The sequence below is a fragment of the Lepidochelys olivacea genome (genome assembly GCF_965140295.1).
Source record: "Lepidochelys olivacea isolate rLepOli2 genome assembly, chromosome: 8".
Classification (NCBI taxonomy): Eukaryota; Metazoa; Chordata; order Testudines; family Cheloniidae; genus Lepidochelys; species Lepidochelys olivacea.
In genome coordinates, this window is record NC_140418.1 from 53419991 (window position 1) to 53441749 (window position 21759).

At 50.6% G+C, this 21759-nt stretch overlaps 1 protein-coding gene and 1 long non-coding RNA gene across 4 annotated transcripts in view; one reads left to right on the forward strand and one right to left on the reverse strand.

Annotated features, from left to right (window-relative positions):
• Positions 1-530: 530 nt before the first annotated feature.
• LOC311524916 lies at positions 531-10238 on the reverse strand. The gene is made up of 4 exons (XR_014712645.1): positions 9718-10238; positions 8204-9274; positions 3129-4613; positions 531-2153 (listed from the first exon to the last, which is right to left on the reverse strand). It is a non-coding gene; the product is annotated as an uncharacterized lncRNA (long non-coding RNA).
• Positions 10239-10401: 163 nt separating this feature from the next.
• Positions 10402-21759, forward strand: part of KIAA1614 — a 37326-nt gene continuing 25968 nt past the window's right edge. The window contains exons 1-3 of one of the 3 annotated variants that reach the window (XM_084636564.1): positions 10402-10733; positions 16262-17281; positions 17977-18040. In XM_084636564.1, coding sequence (XP_084492690.1) covers positions 10565-10733; positions 16262-17281; positions 17977-18040 — 1253 coding nt within the window. In that variant the 5' untranslated portion in view covers positions 10402-10564. Of the gene's footprint in view, positions 10734-12571; positions 12697-16261; positions 17282-17976; positions 18041-21759 lie in introns of those variants that run through there. The other 2 variants (XM_084636562.1, XM_084636563.1) reach the window with 2 other exon arrangements.

The window sequence follows — 21759 nt, forward strand, 5'->3', positions numbered from 1 at the left end:
CTGTAAGGTGTTAACCAAAGCCTGGGGGCTAGATTATGAACTGCTTGCAAGGGGCACCTTTACTCCAGGTGTTGTGGATTAGATGCAAACCATGTTAGAACCAATATACAAAAGAGCTTAGACCCCAACTTTCAATATTGACCTGTCTGCATATACACAATATGGTCTTCAAAACTACATACCTAGTCTACAGTCCAATACCCTCTCACACTGTCCGGAGTGGCTCACAGCTAGGAGTGCCTATCTCAGGGCAGACACGCTAAGCTGGTGGTATGTTCTGTAATTAGATTTCACCAAGCCAGTAACAAATGTGAACTCCTGGATCACTATACCAGTCTTACCCTGGAGTCACAGACAGTCCCCATAGCGTCTCCAGTCTATCTTGTCACCCAGACAAACTGAACTTTGTGATAAAAGGTTATTTAAACTTAAAATCACATCACATCAGGTTACTCCCAGTCCCAAGAGACCAGTCACTCACCCCAGATCAATTGGTACTCCAGACCTTATGCCAAAGACAACACTGGCAGCCAATTGCATAGTAAACTAACTATAGGCTTATTAGCTAAGAAAAAAAGAATGAGAGTTATTGAAAGGTTAAATCAGGTAAAATATATCTACAGATAAATCACAGTTTGTAACTCCAAATGGTGGCAGTGATGTAATAGACTGCCAGTTTCCCAGAAGTCTTTTCCATGGCTGCCCAGAATAATTCTGTGGATCTCCATCTTCTCTTTCAGTTATTCTGCCCTGTTAGAATTCAAACAGTCCAGAGATAAAGGATCTTTCTTTGAATCCATATTTATATCTTCTTCTCACAGAAGACAAGCTGACTGTCTCTCTACCCATGTGGGTTTTTCCTTTAATGACAGCAAATGAGGAAGGTACTTTTGACCTCCAGCCACACACATAGTGGCCACCTGCTGTGAAATTAGCATTTTCTTTGTTAGCATTTCACAAGATTTCTTTGAAGGGTAATTTAGTTGCAAGGGTATTTGCCATGTAAATGTTTGCTATTACATTATGACAGGAATAGATAAGTGAAAACAATATAAGTAAACTTCCATTAGTTTTATGAAGTTTAAACATCCAAAACACTTATATATTTACAGTCGCTTTGATCTAATACACAGTTGAATTAACCTGAATACACACTAGCATGACCTGGTCAGCCTGGTCACCTCCTTCCCTCCAAAATGTAACCCCTCCCTATACTGCATTGCAAGTTCAGCCTGCCCTCTTGCTTAAATCCTTTCTGACTTTCTTGCTGTTTGGTCAGCTCTGTGTTATCAGAGGGGCAGAGAAATCCTATTCTCTCATGTACTCATGCACCAGAATGAGTTATTAAATGTTGCCGAATCATAGATCCTAAGGGTGAAAGGGACTATTGTGATCCTCTGGTCTGATCTCCTGCATCTCACAGGCCAGAGAACTTCCCCAGAACAATTTCTGTCTGAATGAGGAACAAAGGTAATGTGATGAGGGTGAAGCGTCAGAAGGAGACGCCAGGAGGGTGATGTGCAGATTGTAGAGTCCTGGTGGCCAGGCAAGGAGGATTTTGAGGATGTGACAGAAGAGCTACACTGATGTTCACTCCTGTTCAGATCACTCTGCAAAATCCCTTTCTCCTTTTTGTAGCTATTGGGAATTGACCTCAGAGCGCCCAAAGCGGTGTTTTGACTGGCCAACTCCATATGTGACATACAGCTTTCTGCGGGTCCTGGGGTCATGTATTCTGGTGAAGCTCCACTCCCAGCACTTGGGTGAAGGTGGCACTTGTGCAGCTTGGCCGCTGTAGCAGCTGATTGACATTTGGGGTCTTTGGTGCTAGAATCCATGTTCTCATCCAAGGTGACCATTTCTCAGGGCTCCTTCCGAAAAGGGAATGACTCCTCTGCAGGAACCAACGCAGGCCCAGGGTGTCAGAGAGAACGTTAACCAGGCAGGCAGCGAGCAACTGCGCAGGAAAACTGTTTCAGGTCCTGACCCACTGACACCAACTGCTGGCCGGGGCAGAAGGGAGTTCAGCCTCCATCACAACTGAACTTTGCCAACATGGTGCTTTTCCACATTTCCCACGGAAACGAACCCTGCGCAGGTTCGACAGCAGGAACGGTGTCCTCAGCAGCAAGGGAAGCGGGAAGCAGGAGGAGCTGTAAAAGAAGCATAGATCAGTTACATGTGAGGCTCTGCTCTTTGCCTCTGGGTAGCCAGCCCCACACTTAAGTTCCTGAGCCTCTGGCCCCACGCTAATCTAGGACACTCCTGAAACCCGGGTCTTTTTCTCCAGTCCCACTTGTTATAGCATAGAAGCAACAGTACAGAATGGATACCCGTGTTTTAATCAATGTTGTCCAACTGTGCTCACCACAGCTTTGGATGAACCAGCGGTTAAGATGCCAGCAACCTTATAGCTGTTGCTGTTGGTCGCGATGGTGAGCAATACTAAGGAGAAACGGCTCCTACACAATGCATTACTGTCCAGTCAATGCTGACTGAGACTCCATCATGGGGAGTTTACTTGGAGCGCAGTAATACTCCCCATTGGCCCCTATCAGTGTATTCTCAGTCCAGAAGAGAGCAACTCCAGACTCTACTGAGGAATCTAACCTTGGTCTTTTCTCCAGCGTGATGAGACTGGCAAATCAGGGCGAGCCGTGGAAATGGAAATGTTCCACGTCTGCGAGGCATGAGAGCTGGGAGCTGGCCCCTTCGCTGGCTCGCAGGGGCTGCTCAGAAGGAGCTGATGGTTAGAACCGTTTTAAGGAGATAAAACTGATTTCTGCAACTCGCGCTGACAGCTGCAGCTGTGTATGGGGCAGGGGGGGATTAAAACAATTCTGTAATCCTGGTCATTTCCTTTCGATCGGGATTATGAAACCAATCATGAATATCAAAAGCTGCAGTTTAAACCAGCAGCCTGAGAGCAGCTGCCCTGCATAGCTGCAGCAGGAAAGGAGTGAGGCAGAACCAGGGCTGGCTTCCATTTTACTCAGAGAGGCCTGCCAGCCCACCCCCACCCCCCCCGCTCCGCTCTCCCCATTCATCCCCGAGCACAGTCAGTAAGGTGGTAACTGGTTTGGACTGGGATGGCTGCCTAAGAGCATTCAGGTAAGAATCATACTTACTTAAAGCACGTTGACACTGTGAAACCCATTGGGGCTGCCCCAGGCCTGTTGGAGCTGTTCCCGTTCTCTTTTGCCTCTATTCTTAGGAGCCAAGTGCCACATGGTATAAAGGGGAGACTGATGAACTAAGGTACTTCAAGCCCAAGTGCCCCGCTGGTGTGATGTGCAATGGGAAGAGAGTGTGACACGCCACTGCGACTGCCTGAAAAGGTAACACACGGCTGGGCTTGTGGAGGAGGGGTGTGTGTCTAGGGTACATATGTCCTGCATGGATATAAGTGCCAGCTTTACCCCTCTGCTCTTGTTCTCAGCCGCAGTCTCTCTAGTGCCACTGATCCCAGGCACTGCACCAGACTCCTGCTCTCCAGGAAAACAGCCATCTGTCTTCAGTCTGCTTCTGTAAGGCAGGGATATGCAGCCTGGTGAGAGTGAGCTGGCCAGGCATTTCCTGACCTGGGGCCTTTAGGGGTGGGAGGAGCTTCAGTTAAACCTTGGTGTGAGTCAGCCAGGCACATCTGGATGTTGGGGTCTCTTAGTAAGAAAGGGGAAGATGAATTTCAGCGTCCCATTGATAGGTCTCTTTCTGTGCTGTAACTGTTAACCACTGTTTTTTGGCTGTTTAATGTGATTGTCCTGACTTGTTTACCTTGGTCTTGCAAATTCCCTTTCCAGAAATAGGGAGCAGTTAACTTTTTGGGTGCTTGTTGCAAATTACCTTTGGTGTTCTGTAGTCCATGACGGCAGTTCTGCCCCTGTGTGTCCTGCGTCCAGGCTTCCCAGAGAAACAAATTTCACTCCCTTAGTGGGAACCGCACTTTAGGAGCTGCACTTGAGGAGTGATGAAAGTATATCAAAAGCTGTTTTACTAGGGGGTCACTCTTATTTCCCTGAAGAAATCAAGGCAGGATTTGGGTCTATCAACCCAAGTGTGAATTCTTCCTGATAGGCAGATGATCCACAGCTCTGAACACAAATACCAGGAAGCAAGACCTTGTGAAGGAAAACAGCTGTCGCTCTGTATGTGCATGTCTTGTGCGCCAGCATGGCTTGGAGCTCCTGTGTTCCCAACACCACAGTAGGCTGCATTCTGGGATCTGGGTATGCAAGAATGGGGAAGATGATCCTAGAAAACAGCTTCCATCCTGTCAGCGTCAATAATTCCAGTTCTCTCTCCCGCTCAGTAAATCCTTTAAATGAAAGCGCAGAACAAGGCTGATTCTTCATTGAACTCCATTCAGTTCTAGCACTGGCTGCTGCTGCCTCTGCTGAGAGATGGACATGCTGGCCTCATTCTGTCGTGGCCAGCTGGTATGCTTGGAGAAGGGCCCAGTAACTTTTCCTCTTGCACAATTTGCAGATGCGGCCTTAGCTTGGGAAGCCCAGTGTGCAAAACTAAAGGCTGTTCCCTGCAGAGCAGTGCAGAGGACATGGATGGAAGGACGGTCTTTCCTCCCCCATCTCTTTGCTCACTGGCACATCAGTATCCTACAGAAAACAGAGAGAGTGCAAAATCAGACACCCAGTTTCTGAACCCAAACTCCCCTTGCTTTGGCTTAGTTGGGTATTGCCAACTCGTATGATATTTGGTATTTCCCTTAAAGCTGCAGCTCCTGGAGTCCAATGACCACATGATAATCTCAGCTTTTATAATTTTTAATACAAGTAAGTTTCTAGCCCTCATGATTGCAGAGAAAAACTTGAAAACACGACCCGCAAAGGCTCAGAACAAACCCCAGATTTATTATTTCTTGGAATCTTTGGATCTGGGGAAGCCTGACTCCTGATGCTTGAACTTTCAGAGCTGGCAATACTGCTATCCCACCTTCTATGTATAGCACTCTTGCTATAAACCACCTGGGGATATTTGCATTCCATGTGACCAAAGTGTGAGCTGGGCTAAGGTTCCCTGAGGCTTTGCTGACAATATAACCTAGCTCTAGGGCAGGCTGGCTGCATCATTCCCCACCTCCTCCCCATATTGCCAATAACCAGAGTAACACTAGCCCTCTCAAGTGGGAAGAGGCCAATACACCTGTGACTAGTCAGTTGACCCCCAATTAGGCTTGAGAGAGGGCACCTGAGTGCTAGAGGGAAGGAGACCGGGACAGGTGAGTCAGTCTCTCAGAATGTAAGAGTCGGACACAGGAAGGGCAGGTGAGAGCTGCTGCTGGAGAAGGGGGGAGAGAGAGGAAGGGCAGGAGTTGCTTGGGAGAGAGCTATGGGAGACTTGGGGAAGAGAGGTGAATTTGAATGGGAGCTGGAACAGGGCTGCTGGTAAGAATTGACCAAAGCTTAGGGACCCCTTCTGAGCAGAAGGCTCAGGGAAGTGGCCCTAGCTAGGCCAGGGAAAGCTGCGCCTGGAAGCAAGAGAGTGTGGTTTTGGGAGGGTGGGTTTCCCTGAGCGGGGGTAGGACTCACAAGTAGGGAGGCCTGGAGGAGTGGAAGGCTGCAGGAGGGAGTCATTGGGGTGAAGACCTGAGTGAAGGGCAGTGGGAAGATGGCTCGCTCTCAGGCAAGGAGGTCTGGAGATCAGGGGTAAAAGGAACTGGGAACAAAGTGCTGGTATTGACTGTTGGGTGGGTGAGCAGGAGGTGAGGTCCCTGGAGAGGGGGATGGAAGAACTGCTGTATCTTAAAAAGAAAAGGAGTACTTGTGGCACATTAGGGACTAACCAATTTATTTGAGCATAAGCTTTCGTGAGCTACAGCATCCGATGAAGTGAGCTGTAGCTCACGAAAGCTTATGCTCAAATAAATTGGTTAGTCTCTGAGGTGCCACAAGTACTCCTTTTCTTTTTGCAAATACAGACTAACACGGCTGTTAATCTGAAACCTGCTGTATCTTAGATGTTTACTGTGGGAACTGGAGGATTGTTTAATATTACAAGGTTTGGGGGGAATTACTGCACTGGTGTATGTGAATAAATTGTGCCTGGAGGTGGACTTTGTATCGGACACTGAGAAACTGCATGTTACTTTCATGAGCAGAAGAAAGGGGAAACAGGCTGGGTGCCCTTGTGCTGGGGCCTGATACTGGAAGGAGCTTGGAGGTGAAGGGCCATCATGACGCCATTCTTGCTTTGTTAGCTTTTCACACCTGGAGGAACAGAACGTGCCTTGCTCTTTGCTTTGACTTGATTGGGTCACTTTTATACTGGTCTCCAGTCCTGCTGAACAGCTTCCGGAAGTGTAATTGCACAGAGACTTTGTGGTTTAGTCAGTAGGCAGCATGTCCTTTTACTGACACGAGCATTCCAGTGGGGAGAGGGGGCAGAGGGAATAAAAAGCCAGCTGGGGAGTTAGCAGGACAATGTCGGAACGTCTACACAGCAAGGTCTACACAGCAACGTCTAAACACCCACAGTGGCGAGTCCCAGTGGGGCTCGGGCTGGAGGAATCTCCTTGTGGGGACTGGGGAGGGTCTCAGAGCCTGGGCTCCAGCCTGAGCCTTGTCTATGCTGCTATTTTTAGTCCGGCAGCCCGTGCCCTGTGATCCCAAGTCAGCTGACCCAGTGCCACAGGTCTTGCATTGCTATGTAGAGATACCCTATGATGTAGACATGGCATTTTCCCCGCTGCCAAAATGGCACCCAAGGGAGAAGACTGCTCCTTCTATTCAATAGGAGTCAGCGACTGTGCAAGATGGAACGATAGCCAGGGTTATGCACACGCTCCCGCTAGTGGTCAGGCACTTTGGGTGATTTCTTGGACCTGCAGGTGGTGGTGATAGAAAGCAGGTCACTGGGGCTAAAGAAAAGGAGGGGTATGACTGTGAATGAGGTGCCCATGCAGTGTGGGCAGGTGTTTTGTTTGTGAAGAGAGAAGGAAGTTGTAGATCTGAGTTAAAAAGGGAGCTGTGGCATACATACTGCAATGCCTTTGTTTTCCATGTACTGCATCTTTAAATCTGCAAAGGATACTGTTCTCTGCATTGTCAGCTGGCCACTTGGGAGGCTATGTGGCTGCAGCCTGTTGCGGAGAGGAGCTAGATACTATGCTTGCTCTCTCTCTCTCACTCATGGAGTCTCTCTGCTTTTGGTTGTGCTTGTTGATCTTCTTAATCTGAAATAAGTTGGCCAGAGAGACGGGAAATGATCCTGAAGGCATCTCTCTTGTGGGAAGAGCTGTGCTGCTCCTGTGCAGGCCGGGCACCTCCCCAACAGGGAATGACACCAGCTGCAATTGTACATGAAACACGTCTGAAGTTTGAGCTGCTCCCATACATGATCTGGCCCTGGGTGGCTCATCCCTGAGGCACAGCAGGAGGTTGCTATAGTGTCATGGATCCACAGGCTTTGCCTGCCAGACCCTAACAGCTCCTATTCTTCCTTCAGGGTAGGCCACATGCCCTCACTGCCTCCAGGACTGAGCCTCTGGGCTTCAGCACTCCTGCCTCACACCTGAGCTCGGCCCAGTGAGGCCAACAGAGACAGACTCCTGGTTGGAGGGTTGGCCACTCTTCAGAGACACAGGCACCTCAGTAGGTATTTGCAGTGACACCTGGCAGCCTTTCCAAACCATAGCAGGGTTTATTAGTCAGCTGGGACACAGCACTGGAATTCCTTAGGTCACATGGACCACTAAAGGGTAAAGCATAGTCCATCTGGCCAAGACAGAGCAATCCACTAGCCAAGCTGCTGGGGTTGGGGACCATTCTGGGCTCTGACTCTCTCCCTTTGTCTGACCCTGGTGAGAGCCATGTCTCTCCAGGGGGCTAACTCTCCCCTTCCTTCCTGTCACTACTCAGTCCTCTGTTCTCGAGCTGGCCTCTGCTGAGAGGTGCGGGAGGGGGGAACTGCTTTCCTCTTGGCTGTTGATTGCTGGGTGTCAATGTCCTGGTCAATGGGGTTTCCGTTGTCCACTTGGATTTTTCCATTGGTGTGGTTTGGCCTTGGCCAGTCTTTTAATGAGCCACTCAGTCTGCCTCCAGAAACCTGGTGATAGGCACACACAGTGTCTCCTGTACCACTCCAAGAGCAGACTTAACTCTTTTACCCGCACTGGGTAGCAATGCAAAGTACAGAAGGACACTGAGGCACACATAGGCATCATAAAAATATTACAGAAAATTCCCACCTTGTCACATCTGGTATGATGGTCCCATGGACACGCGGTGCTGGCTTTTACAGTGCACAGCCCAAACCCACAGGCAAAATACAGCTAAGAAAGAAGCCTGATATGAAGTGGGAATCATTTCCTTGCTAAGGGTTACATTCTCCCAGACCTCGACAGCTTCCCAATTATCACAAGTGATTTTGCTGTCAGTATTTGACAGCAAGGAACCATAAAAGCACCCTCAGATTTGTGCCTGGATTTCAGGTCTTGTGTGTTGATGTCACTTAGGACAAAGGGCCGGTGGGGGTAATGCTGTGCATTGATTCCCTGGGTTTTGCTCCTCAAATCTTGATGTATGAAAGAATAATATATTTATAATAATACTATTTATTTTCAGAAATAACCCCTAGAGGCCAAAATGGAGATCTGGACCCCACCTTGCTATGTCCTGTGCAGACTCATGCTAATGATAATTCATGCCCCAAAGACCTTAGTTTGTTGAGACCAGAAAGAGACAAGGTGGGGGAGAGGTGGTATTGTTATCTTCCCCCCCCCTTTACAGGTAGAAGGCTGAGAGACCGAGAGATTAAGACCCAAATGCTTAATGATTTTTGATTGCCTCAGTTTCTGGGTGCCCAACTTGAGATGCCTGGAAAGGGGCCTGACTTTCAGAGGTGGGTGCTCTGGACCTGTCTCACTATCAGGCCCCTTTTAAGTTGTCTGAAGTTGGGGTACCCAAAATCACTAACGACTTCTGAAATTCTTGACCTAAGTGACTTGCCCAAGGTCACATGTGGAGTCTTTAGGCAGGAATTGAACCCAGCCCAGTGCCTTCTCTACAAGATTGGTCTTCCAATCCCATCCTAGCTTTCCAGGGCGTGTGAGTGACATGCATGGACAGAGTGAATACACATCTAACATGCCCTAGCTGTGCACACAGCCAGGCCTGGGACTAGGAGGCTAGGGTGGAGCGAAGGTAGATGGTGAATTTCAGTCCAGTTCTCAGCAGAATGTGGCTCCTCCAGGTTTGCGTCTGGTCCATGGTTTGAAGAACGTCCAGGATTGACTGGCCCTGGGGGCTGGGTCCCCAGCCTAGGGATTGATAAAGCAACGTGCAGTCAGAGCTTGCCTCTCCCCCCGCCCCTTTGAAAGGCCCACACAACTCCCCCTGCTTGCCAGAGAGGTCGTGCGGCTCTCCCAGGGCTGGTTTACCCGCCCGTGGGTCTCAGTTCTAACCAGCCGCCTCCAAAAATGGAGACTAAACAAGGGACATTCCTGACTAGCAGCCAAAGGCGGCCAAGCTTCCACCACCTCCCCTCCCCTCTTCTCCCCCTTCCTTCTTCCCGCCCTCCAGCCTCCCTCGCAACTTCCCTCCAAGTTGGGACTGAGCCGCTCCCCACGGGGTGTAGAATTCCACCCTCCCGCCTCTGCTAGCCGGGGCTGCGCAGCCAATGGGGTGGGTTCCCACCCCTCCCCTCTGGCCAAGCAAGTGGGTAGCCATGGCGACACCGTGGGCCCCTCCAAACATGTCTTACCTTTTATAGCCAGCGGTTCCTGTGGTTAGCATGTTGTTTGCTTGGGTGCCCTGGTATGCGCAGGGCCAGCTCCACAGGCTCTCTCAGCTTGCACAGCTGGGTCACTGGAGGGAGGGGAGAAGGGGGGCGGGGGACACCCCAGCTGCGGAGGGGAGTCACCCAGGCAGTGAACTTGGGCGCTGCTGGCAAAGGTTTTGGTTTGGTTTTTGTTTTCCTGCCTCTCGGTTTCCAGCCCTTGCTCTAGCTGGATTGCTAGGAAAACTCCACCGCATTTAAACCGTGGGAGTCGTGGCAGAGAGAGGCCTAGCCAGGGTCGTGCTGTGAGCTTTGTGCTGAGCCAGTTGGTCCTGTGCTGATTCCCCTCCCCCTCTTTCCCCTCCAGCTGGGGTCCTGCTGTGATCCCATGTGCAGACTTGCTCCCTCACCCCTGCTGGGGTCCTGCTGCGGTTCCCTGCACTGATTTCCCCTTCCCCCTTGGCTAGGGTCCTGCTGTGATCCCTGTGCTGACTCCTCTCCCCAGCTGGGGTCCTGCTGTGATTTCCCCCCCCAAAAGAGCACTCAAGCTGCCCCTCATATTTGGTGTATGTCTCTCCTGAGTGCAGTTCTGCTCCCTCCCTGCTGCCTGGTAGTTGTAACGGTGCAGCTATAAAAGGTTAACATCTGGGGGTGGGAGGGGTGCTCTCTTTCCTGCCTCCCTCCCATGATCGTCCCAGCAGTGCTGCATAGGAAAGAAAAATAAGTGAAGAGGGCCAGGGAGAGCGGACTAGCCTCTGCCCGGCCCTGCCTTGAGGAGTAGCTCCCGCCTTGCGGATGGGGCCTCCAGGATCCAGTCTCGGGGACATGGAGCATGGCCGGCACCCCTGGCAGCTGGTTCGCAGACACTTCTGTCCCATGGTGTAACCTGGAGCCTGGATGGAGGTTGGGGAGGAGATTCTCCCCACCACGGAGTTGTGGGGAGAGCTCCCGCGTCCCACACAGAAGCAGCAGACCGTTTCCAGCTGACTCAGGAAGGCTTGGTGAGTATGAAAGTGGAGAACGGGGATTCCTCTGTAGTTATCCCACTCCCTCTGTCCGGCTAGGATGGTTGAATCTCAGGCCTCAAAGGAGGTTATACGGGGCTGGGAGTGGGTATTTTCAGTGGAGGATGCAGCTGGGGGTGACTGTGATGCATCTCTGTGGAGTCCAGGCTCAGCTGGTGTGGCGCATTCGGAGACCCACGTATTATCTGAGCGCTCCACTATTACCCCCAGTGCCACAGGACAGGAAGAGTGGTCTTGGTTTAAGGCACTGAACTGGGACTCAGGAGATCTGGGTCCAGTTCCCGGCTCTGCTATAGGCTGACTGTGATGGTGAGCAGATTACTGCATCTCTCTGCCTTAGTTCCCCCACTGAGAGATGCAGGTAAATAACCCTCCCTTTCACCTTACTCTGTGTCTCGTCTAGTTAGACTGTCAGTTCTAGGGGCAGGGGCTGCCTCTCACTGCATTTGTACAGCACCTAGCACAGCAGGGCATGACTGCATTACAACTAATTGATTTGGGCATCTCAGCTGTGCGTACCCTGACCTCCCTTTGACACCTCCATGTGACTGGACCACACAATACTGTCACAAGTGAACACTTAGAGCTATACTCAGGCAAGCTGTGATTTTAGGCTCTTGTCTCCTATGGCTTCTGCGTAAGATTCTTCCAGTCTGTTTTTTTAAGATACGTATTTCTGAATGAGTCATTGGGACTCCAAGGGCTTGTCTACATGGGGAAATTTTATATTATACCAATATAGTTGTACCAATATAACTCCCCCAGCCGCCATGTGAACATTTGGAAGAAGGCCTGTTTTTGGTTTAGTTTCTTGCTTGGGAAGAAGGTTAAGCTAAACCACAAAAAGCTCTTTTATACCAGTATAAGAGCATCTACATGTGGTGAGAGGGTAACTATATTGGTTTAAAGAAAAGGAGTACTTGTGGCACCTTAGAGACTAACCAATTTATTTGAGCATGAGCTTTCGTGAGCTACAGCTCACTTCATCAGATGCATGCCGTGGAAACTGCAGCAGACTTTATATATACACAGAGAATATGAAAAAATACCTCCTCCCACCCCATTGTCCAGCTGGTAATAGCTTATCTAAAGTGATCATCAGGTGGGCCATTTCCAGCACAAATCCAGGTTTTCTCACCCTCCACCCCCCCACACAAATTCACTCTCCTGCTGGTGATAGCCCATCCAAAGTGACAACTCTTTACACAATGTGCATGATAATAAAGTTGGGCCATTTCCTGCACAAATCCAGGTTCTCTCACCCCCTCACCCCCCTCCCAAAAACCACACACACTTTTTGGGAGGGGGGTGAGGGGGTGAGAGAACCTGGATTTGTGCAGGAAATGGCCCAACTTTATTATCATGCACATTGTGTAAAGAGTTGTCACTTTGGATGGGCTATCACCAGCAGGAGAGTGAATTTGTGTGGGGGGGTGGAGGGTGAGAAAACCTGGATTTGTGCTGGAAATGGCCCACCTGATGATCACTTTAGATAAGCTATTACCAGCTGGAAAATGGGGTGGGAGGAGGTATTTTTTCATATTCTCTGTGTATATATAAAGTCTGCTGCAGTTTCCACGGCATGCATCTGATGAAGTGAGCTGTAGCTCACGAAAGCTCATGCTCAAATAAATTGGTTAGTCTCTAAGGTGCCACAAGTACTCCTTTTCTTTTTGCGAATACAGACTAACACAGCTGTTACTCTGAAACCTATATTGGTTTAAATTTACATCTTAGTTTATACCATTTTTTCCCCCTGTAGACAAACCCTAAGTAGTGAAACATCTGCTGCTGAACTTGGAGGTGAAAAAAAAGTTTCGGCTTCTTTTTTGTTCTTGGAAGATTCCCTGGCTAACATGTTGAAATGTGTCCATCCAGTTTTTTCCCATCCGGACATGTGTAACATCTTTAACCGCTTCACTGCTGCTTAATGTGCCAGGTAGGCTGATCAAAGCACGTGTGCAGTGCTGCCTGGATACTCAGTGTAGCACAGCGTTACATTCCAGGCGGGTGTTGGCACATCAGTGGAATACCACAGCAACACAAAGGCAATGGACTGCAGGACCATCAGCCTGCAGTGACCTGGGTGGAGGGTGATTCCTTGGACTCCTGGGTTCTATTCCTGACTCTGCTACTGACTTGCTGTGTGACCTTGGGAAAGTCACTTCGGCCAAGGTTTTCAAAGGTGACTGATGATTTTGGGTGCCTCCATTTTTGTTTGCCCACCTTGAGACACCTTAAAGGAACCTGATTTTCCACGCTTTCTGAAAATCAGGATCTTCACAATGCTTCAGGTTGGACATCCCCATTACTAGTCAGTTTTGAAAGTCTGGGCCTTAGCTTCTCTGGCTTCATAGACCTCATCTGTCACATGGGGGTGAGAATACTCCCCTGCCTTTGAGGGAATGCAGTGAGGATGGGTTAAAGTTTGCGAAGGGCTTTGAGATCCTCAGATGGAAGGTGCTACAGAAGGGCCAAGTCGTTACCATTTTAAAATGGGATGTAGGGCAACTCCCAAGTGTTCAGAGCCAGCTACTTGGGTTTAAGGAAGGCACTAAATATGCCTGTTCTTATGACTCTGTGTAGCAGGGAGGGCTGGGCTTGGCCACTGCTCCTCGACAGCATCCAATTGCTACATCCCAGCCAAGGCCATGTGGAGAGCCATGTGGTAAGTGGAGATGGCAGCGGCTCTCTCTCTTCTGAACAGTTTGCTGTGAGGCTCAGGTCTGGAAACAGCTCCAGAGGATGTATAGTTCTTTTGATCCAGGTTTTCCCCTTCCCTCGTGTTTGAAGTCTCTTTCCCCGTGACCTCCTGGAGAGTCCAGGAGAATGTTTCATGTCACTTGCTGATCCACCGTCCCCCCCCCTGGCCCCCAAAGCCAGATGGTCTCCTGGATGGGAGAGAATTCTGCTCCAGCCCTCACCTTTGTGCCCACTCTTCTCATGTCTGTCTCAGCCTTAGGTGAATGCCTGAACCTGCTCACTCTTATCCTCAAACTTGACTTGTGGTGAGGGGAGGGGCCACAGAGAGAGCTTGTCCACTGTCCTAGTAGGAAACCTAGGAGAACATTGGGTGTCAGGATCCATCTAGCCTGGGGTGCATCTATGTATTTTTAAATACCAGTCCCCACAATGCAGCAATACAAAGGGTCGCACCTGGATTCACTTAAAAATAGTAATTTAAACTTATTTTGTAGCGGAGGGGCTCAGATCTCTACACTGGAGTCCAACTGACCTCGCCTGGGACCCTGACTTTCCCAGCCAGGAACTGCGCACGCTGTCCAGTTGTGATGCCGAGAACAAGGTCTTTGACTGTAGGGAATGACCATGCTGGTGCGGTTGGAATTAACATGCTCACCCAGCCTCTGCTCCAAACCCATGCAGAACTGACCCATGCTGCCTGGGAATATCTTCTCTTGCTCTTCTCCTGGCTCATTGCTTCCCTGCCCCTCTGCCCAGCTCCAGGGTTCTGGGAGAGGAGTTGCCAGAATGCCAAAAGCAAAGTTCTTTCCCTGGCAGCCAACTGAAAGCAGGATGTAGCTGAAATCTCGGAAGATTACCAGCCCAGCCTCGCGAACTCAGCATTAGAAACCAGTCTTCTGGAGGCTGATCCACACCTTTTGAAAAACACCAATGTTCCCTCTGATGCTACAGACAGATTTGGGAGTGGAGGAGCCCTTGCTATGTGCTGACACTAACAGTAGCATGAGGCTGGGTGAGCTGAGTTGGGGGTGGGTCTTAAACTTCCCCCAAAACTTCATTCAGGCTGCTCACTTTCCTAACTCGGCAGTTCTGAGTCAATAGTGACTCAGTGGCTCTTAATGACCAGCTGGTTCACTGCCTGAGGAGAGCAGCATGACCTAGAAGCTAGGCTGGGGATTGCAAGTCAGGACCCCTGAGTTCTATCTCAGTGTTGTCACTGATCTGCCTATGTCATGCACTTAATTGCTCTGTGCCTCAGTTTCCCTAGCTCTAAAATGGGGATGATAATACTCAACTGCCTTTGCAAAGCCCTTTAAGAGTCCTCTGATGGAATGTACTAGATAAATGCAAATAGATATTTTAACTTATAACTGTCAGGAAGTGCCCAGTCTGGAGGCCCTTACTGCTATTCTAAACCATTTATACAGGGAGATGAGATAAATGCAGAGAGAATTACTTGTTTAGTGTGTCTGAAGACCAGGAAAATTGAGGTGCCCATTGCCATAGACAGAATTCAGTTCACAGTACTTGTCGCTTCCTCCCTGCTTCAGCCTAGTGCAGTAACTAATCCGAAAGCAGCGCTCCACTCTCATTACATAGGATTGCGATGGAAAGCATAAAAGAGTGAAATGGCGACGCCGGGTGAATTTCTGCCTGCAATGATGGTTGTACCCAAGAACTGCCCACAACTGTGAGGAGGGCCTGTTGGCTCGTAGTGGGACCAGGGGCCTAAGAGCGGGGATTCCTGACTTCTGGTCCCAGGGATGCTGTGAACTTGGGCAAGTTGCTTGGTCTCTCTATTTGCCCTTCCTTGACACAGGGATAATCAATAAACATCTACGCTTACTGGGGCAGGGACCATCTTTTTGTTCTGTCTGCGCAGCACCTAGCCCAGTGGGGCCCTGGTCCATGACTGGATCTTCTAGGGCAAGAGTGGGCAAACTACAACCCATGGGCCGCATCCGGCCCGCCAGCTGATTTAATCTGGCCCTCAAGCTCCTGCTGGGGAGCGGGGTCTGGAGCTTGCCTTGTGTCCGTGTGCTGCAGTTCCCGGAAGCAGCGGCATGTCCCCACTCTGACTCCTACATTTAGGGGCAGCCAGGGGGCACCGCGCACTGCCCCTGCCCCAAGCACCGCCCCCGCAGCTCCTGTTGGCCAGGAACTGCAGCCAATGGGAGCTGCAGGGGTGGCACCTATGAACGAGGCAGTGTGCAGACTAGAGCTGCCTGGTCATGCCTCTGCGTAGGAGCTGGAGGGGGAAATGCCACTGCTTCCAGGAGCTGCTTGAGGTAAGCATCACCTGTACCCCTGATCCCCTCCCGGGCCCCAACCCCCTACCTCAGCCCTGATCCACCTCCTGTCCTCTGAACCCCTCGGTCCCAGCCCGGAGCCTCCTCCTGCACCCCAAAACCCTCATCCCCCAGAGCCTGCACCCCCAGCCGGAGCCCTCCCTCTCCTCCCCAACCCCCAGCCAGAGCCTTCACCCCCCTCCTGCACCCCAACCCCAATTTCATGAGCATTCATGGCCCACCATACAATTTCCATACCCAGATGTGTCCCTCGGGCTAAAAAGTTTACCCACCCCTCTCCTAGGGGCTACTGCAGTGTAAATAATTGTATGGAATGCTTAGAGACCTTTGGCAAGAGGCTGTGTGGAGCTGGCCAATGTTATTAGCTGGGGCGATGGGAAAAGGAGTTCCTGGAGAGGAGGGTGTGCAGGCCCATCCAGCTGTGGTGCTGCAGAGAGCTCCCTTTACAGTCCAGTTGAGTTCTGCCCTTACTGCTATTTGTTTTCTCTGCAGGGGCCCCCGGGAGGCAGAAGGCTGGCATGGAGGGGAACTCACCTATGGAGAAGAGAAGAGCCATGAAGGGCATGAAGCAGCACGGCAGGAATGCCAGTAGAAGGAACTTCTCCGCTGAGAGCGCCGAGTCCAGCACCGACCAGCCTGTCAGAGCGGCTTTGGAGCCAGCAGGGCTGCGAGGGGAACCGGGCAGGGCCGCTCGCTCTATTCTGGAGAGCAAGGTGAAGGCTCTGAAGGAGAAGAGGTTGACCGTTAAGCAGGGAGAAGTGGTGTCCCAAGAACGGGCCTCTCCGAAGAAGCCCAAGGTCAGGAAAGGGAAGCTCACGCCAAGTCTGTCAGTGGTGGAGGGGGTCCCCCAAGATGCGGTGGTGGAGCCCGGGGCTCAGATCCGCACCTACCTGACGGATGTGCTGCTAGACAGCCATGATGATGTGGACTTTGGGCACGTTGCCAGGGGGACTGTGGCTGCAGACCTTTACGCCAACAACGTGGAAGCTCTGAAGGCGCATAGGACAGTGGGAGGAGGCAGTGCCTTGGGCTGCGGTTCAGCTGAGGAGCTCTGGAGGCTCCCAAGCCCAGGCAGGAACATTCTGGAGAATGCTGACTACTACTCAGAAAACAGGGCCCAAAGGGGCTCCCCAAATGGGCTTTGGGGCACCAGCTCCTCTAGGAATCCTGCTACAAGCAGCCAGAAATCTTCCCTTGAAGACCATAGCAAACCAGCCCCCTTTGGAGAAGAGCTGGCCCAGGCTACGGACTCAGAGAACCTCCCCACGACTCCCAAGGACAATCTGTGCGAGGGGTTAGCCCCTTCAGGGCAGCTGTGGAGGACAGAGAGCTGGGATAGCCTTGGCAGCGCTGCGAGTGCCACCAGCGGGCTGTCTCTGGCTGAGCAGGTGGAGAGGAACCGGGCCGTGCTGCAGGAGATGCTGAGCCTATCAAGGCAGAACCGCTCTCCTCTGGAGCCTCGTCGCCAAGTGAGGAAAGCGCTCACGCTAGCGAAGGATGGAGCTGCTCAAGGTGGGTATTTGATGCTGGAGCATCTCAAGAGTGTGTGATGGGCAGGGGGAGTGTCACAGCTCTGCCACACACCTCAGTTGGGCCATGCAATACCTACCCCTGTTGTCCACTCTGATTTACATTGTCTCACTCGCCGTTACTTACAGATATCCTGCAAAGAAAGCACAACAAATTGGCGTTGACACCATTGCCCATTTTTGCTGTTTTGGAAAAGACGGCCTGAAATAAGGGGTGGGGGGGGACGGGACTTGAGGGTTTTTGCTTTCTTTTTTTTTTTTTTTTAATCACACGCCCTTTCTCCACAAAAAAATGCTACCACTTTAATTAAATCAGTGCATGTTCTTTGTGTGGTCACTTAAATTCAGGGCCTTATCAATGTAGCTTAAAAATGAGGAATGGCAGGCCTGGCTGGAGGCTTCAAATGTGGTTTGCAAGTGTTCCCAGCTCAAAATTGAATCTTTAACAAAGACAGCTTTTCTGTTAAGTGTTTCTCCAGTATTTGAGTTACATACACATACAATCCCACGGTTTTACAGTCTAGAAGGAAAGGATTGGCTTTGGGGAATGAGCTCTGAGGTTGGTTTCCAGGTGAATGGGATCTCTGGTGAACAGAAGAGGAGGGTCACTTTCACACCCCCTGCTTTACGTGTTGCTGAGGTGTGCGACTCGATATGTGTCTCTGTTCTGGGTTACAGAGCTGCTGGTGAATGACCTGGACTGGGACTCCGGGGTCTCGCTGCAGGACTCAGAAGGGTACAGGTAACAGCTGAGAACACTGTGGGAAGGAAGTGAAGATAGCCCCTTCTCCCTTCCCCCCCACCCTATGTATTTTTAAAACTAGCAGGCAATCCCTGGTGGGTCTCTGTCTGTCTGGTCCCTGAACTTCCTCCTCCCCCTTAGAGATGGCCTTTCCCCCTCACACACAAAAGGCCAGAACGAAGGCACTCTCCCAGGCCAGCATGGAGGAAGCTGGCCCCGCAGCTGCTTGTGTTCAGCCCACTCTGAGGTTCTATGGAGAGCTCCAGTCTGCAGGGCCATGAGTCAGGCAACTGTCCCCAGCACCCAGTTCTCTCAAAATAGCAATCGCTAAATGTGCAGCGTTCCCTGCCAGCGGCCCCTGTCCATAGATGATTGGAAGCCTGGCACCGCTGAACCAAGGGTGGGAATTGCTTTTGCTGCGCTTTGTTTCCCGGCATACACACGGAGAGGAGCAGATAGAAACATACAGTACTCTTGCTGGAAGCTTTTAACATAACACGACTTTATTTCCAAACTTCAGAACAGGAGCACCCAAGAACCCAAAAGCAGAGAGACAAAACAGGCTGCGCCCTAAGACAGAGAAGCACATCTCGTCCCTTACTGCAGGGTGGCTGGCTGCTGATTGACTGCTGCTATGTTCAAATCACACACTTCCTTGTAGCACCCCTCAGCCTTCAAGCAGGAGCAGGAAACCCCTTACGATTTAAAGTGATAGTGTGTAATTGTAACATTTTGCAGTACACCACACACTTGAACAAGAAAAAATAACACACACATCTAAACAGAAGGCTAAAAGGAGTAAAGTCTGGAAGAGCAGTTAATTCTAGGTTCCCGTTAGCACCAACCTGTATTAGTTCATTATAAACTCTGGGGCTGCTGCATTACAGGATGACTTCTTCCCAACTGGAGCCCAGAATAGCCCCAAATGCTATACTGCTGCAGAGTCCCATGTGTGTTTTACAAGGGGTGGGTCCAGCTGTTCATGGAGGGCATGAGTTTCCTCTGAAGAAAGGGAGCTCTCAGCAGAGCATGGCAGTGTGTTCTGTGCAGGCCTGTCATTAAAACTAGCTTTACCTACGCTGGCTATCGCTCAGGGGGGCTTGCCAGGGAAACCTGATGAGGAGCCAGTGCTGCTCAATTCAGATATGCATCTCTTTGAGTGACTTTGGCTCCTGGGGTGGCAGCTCAGGCCTAGCTGTTGGAGGAACAAACATGGTCAGCAGGAAGGCTTTTGAGGTTAGGATGTGTGTGTGTGCACAAGAGAGGGAGGAGGAGGTGAATGTGAATCCCCTTTTAGATACTGGGTCAAATGTTCAATAGGGCCTCAAGCTTGTCTCTGTCCATCCATCTGTGCTGCTGGCCCTCATCCCCATTGTATCTGCGTACCTCTCGTAGCGCTTTGCAGCAATAGAGAAACAGGCCGGGGAGAGGAGAGTCTTGCCCTAGATCACCCAGCAATGGAACCCAGGTCTCTTGATCACAGTGCTGTGCCCTACCCAGGCCATTCTGCCTCCATGTTCATCTGTGCACATGCAAATCACCAATCCAAGTGGTTTTTAAGCACTATCCTTTAGGAGATCACACTTGTAAGACACCAAGTGCTAGAGCTCAAAATTTGTGTGTACAGGCTTTAAAGTGCATCCGCAGAGGCCAGACTCTGGAAATATGGCCCTCAGCTTGCCCAAGATCTGGGCCTGATTGTAGGCCTTGTGCTCCGCACGATCTCCAGGAAGAGGTTGACCCAAACGATCAAAGGCTCGAAGGGGTTAACATGCACAGAAGGTCTGGGAAAGTTGTAACTGCTTGTGGTTGGGAGGGAATTGGACTTAAATCTCCCCATGGGCTAGTGCAGATTGTGCAGGTGGGAACCTATAATCTCATTGAAGTAATGATAAACCTTAGGGATATGGACTAAAAATGAGAAAGAGATCCTAGAGTCTGAGACTTCCAGCTGTGTCAGGCTTGTGTGCGGGAGGACAGGAGAGACTCTGTTTGGCCTCACCTGAGGCAGCTGAGCAGCTGCCCAGCTGTAGTACTGTGCAGGATGATGCTCTGGTCATCAAAGGTGGGAGGGATCTGCTGATTGAGTTCACTGTATGATCTGGGCCTTCAGCTGGTGGGGATGTCATGAGTGATAAGAGACCTGACAGGTTTCATGGGGCGGGTGAGTGAGCTTGTGGAATGGCTGGCTCAGGGCAGCGCTGGAGGCATCTCGCAGATCAGTGTTGGGAACAGGGAGGAATTCAGCATGCACTTAATGAGAGAGAATGTCACATTAGTGGGTGTCTCTGCTAGCTAGGGAAATGGACAAGACTTGATGGTGTCCTGACTCTCCCTTCATCCAAAACATTTTATGTAAGTCAAGGGATTCTGCTCCATTGTGTTCTCCAGTTTAACAAAGAATGGAGATAGACCATTACAAATGGGGAATAATACTGAGCAGTCTGCACGCTCAGAGCAAAGGAGATTTGTTATCCCCCTTTTACGGATGGGGAAACAAACGCACATAGCCATGAAGTGACTTGCCAAAAGGTGTCACAGCACATCAGTGACTGAACTGGGAAGGGAACCTCACTTTTCTCATCATTCTCAAGCTAGTTCTGAAGCCACTGGATCTCACTGCATCCTTAATGGCCTCTGCCTGTTTGCTCTTGAGCTTGCCCTGGTAGGAGTCCTGGTTGTGACCCCTTGAAGACATCTGCCCAGCAATGTCCGTGCACAGATCTTTATTCTGGTGGCTGGCCTGCACCTACGCTTCTCCCTGGGTGGCAATTATTCCTGCACCTATGCTTCTCCCTGGATGGCAATGAGATCTTGCATCTCAGCATAGCTCGAAGCAGCTGCTCGAGGCATGTTGCAGGGTTTCTGAAGTAATACCGCAGCAAAGCTGATGTATGTGAATCCAGGAGCAAATGGACGCACTGATAAACAGAGAGGTCAGTAATCATCACCCACAAGGCCGTGTGGGATAGCAGTTGGAGGACTGCCAAAGTAGTGCATAGCAGCATTGCGTACACAGGAACAGTAGATTGAACTAACTCAATTCACACTTAACGTAGCTCACTTTGAAAGAGGATTCCAGAATTTGCAACAGATGCACAGTTAGGGTACGCAAGTATTTTCAAGCTGGATTAACTGGACTTCATCCAGTTTAGCCCCTGTGTAGACAAGCCCTAAGATACAAGGGCCCAAGCTATAAAAAGCCTCATACATCCAGTCAGTGCCTTGAATGGCAGTGGGAAACCATCTGGAATCCACTGCAGAGGTGGGTATAATGTGCTCCCTGCATACGCTAGCTCCAGCTCTGGAGTGGTCTGTGTGGGTAGCCCCATCCCGCTATAGAGGCTGCAAGTGATGGAAAGGAGCCACGGGTAGGACAAATCCACCCGTTAATCAGCAGGAAGCACGATGTGCCCACGGAATGTGCGTCTTGCTCTGAAGCGAGTCGCACGCTGTCATGTTTCACACGCCTGCCTTCCCCTAGGAAACCCTGGGCACGAAAGGGTTAATCTGAGATTCTCTGAAGTGACTGCCTGAGCCAATTACTGTAATGGGGATGGGGATTATGGCAGCAGCCAGGAGGGAAAGTCTGTGCTCTGGAATAGCCTGTGGATCACATGTGGGGCAGGACAGAGCAGGGGGCAGATTGGAGACCATCTGAAGTGGAAGAATGGGGAGCGATTTTTCCCCAGGGCAGTGAAATGTACAGGGGAACTGGG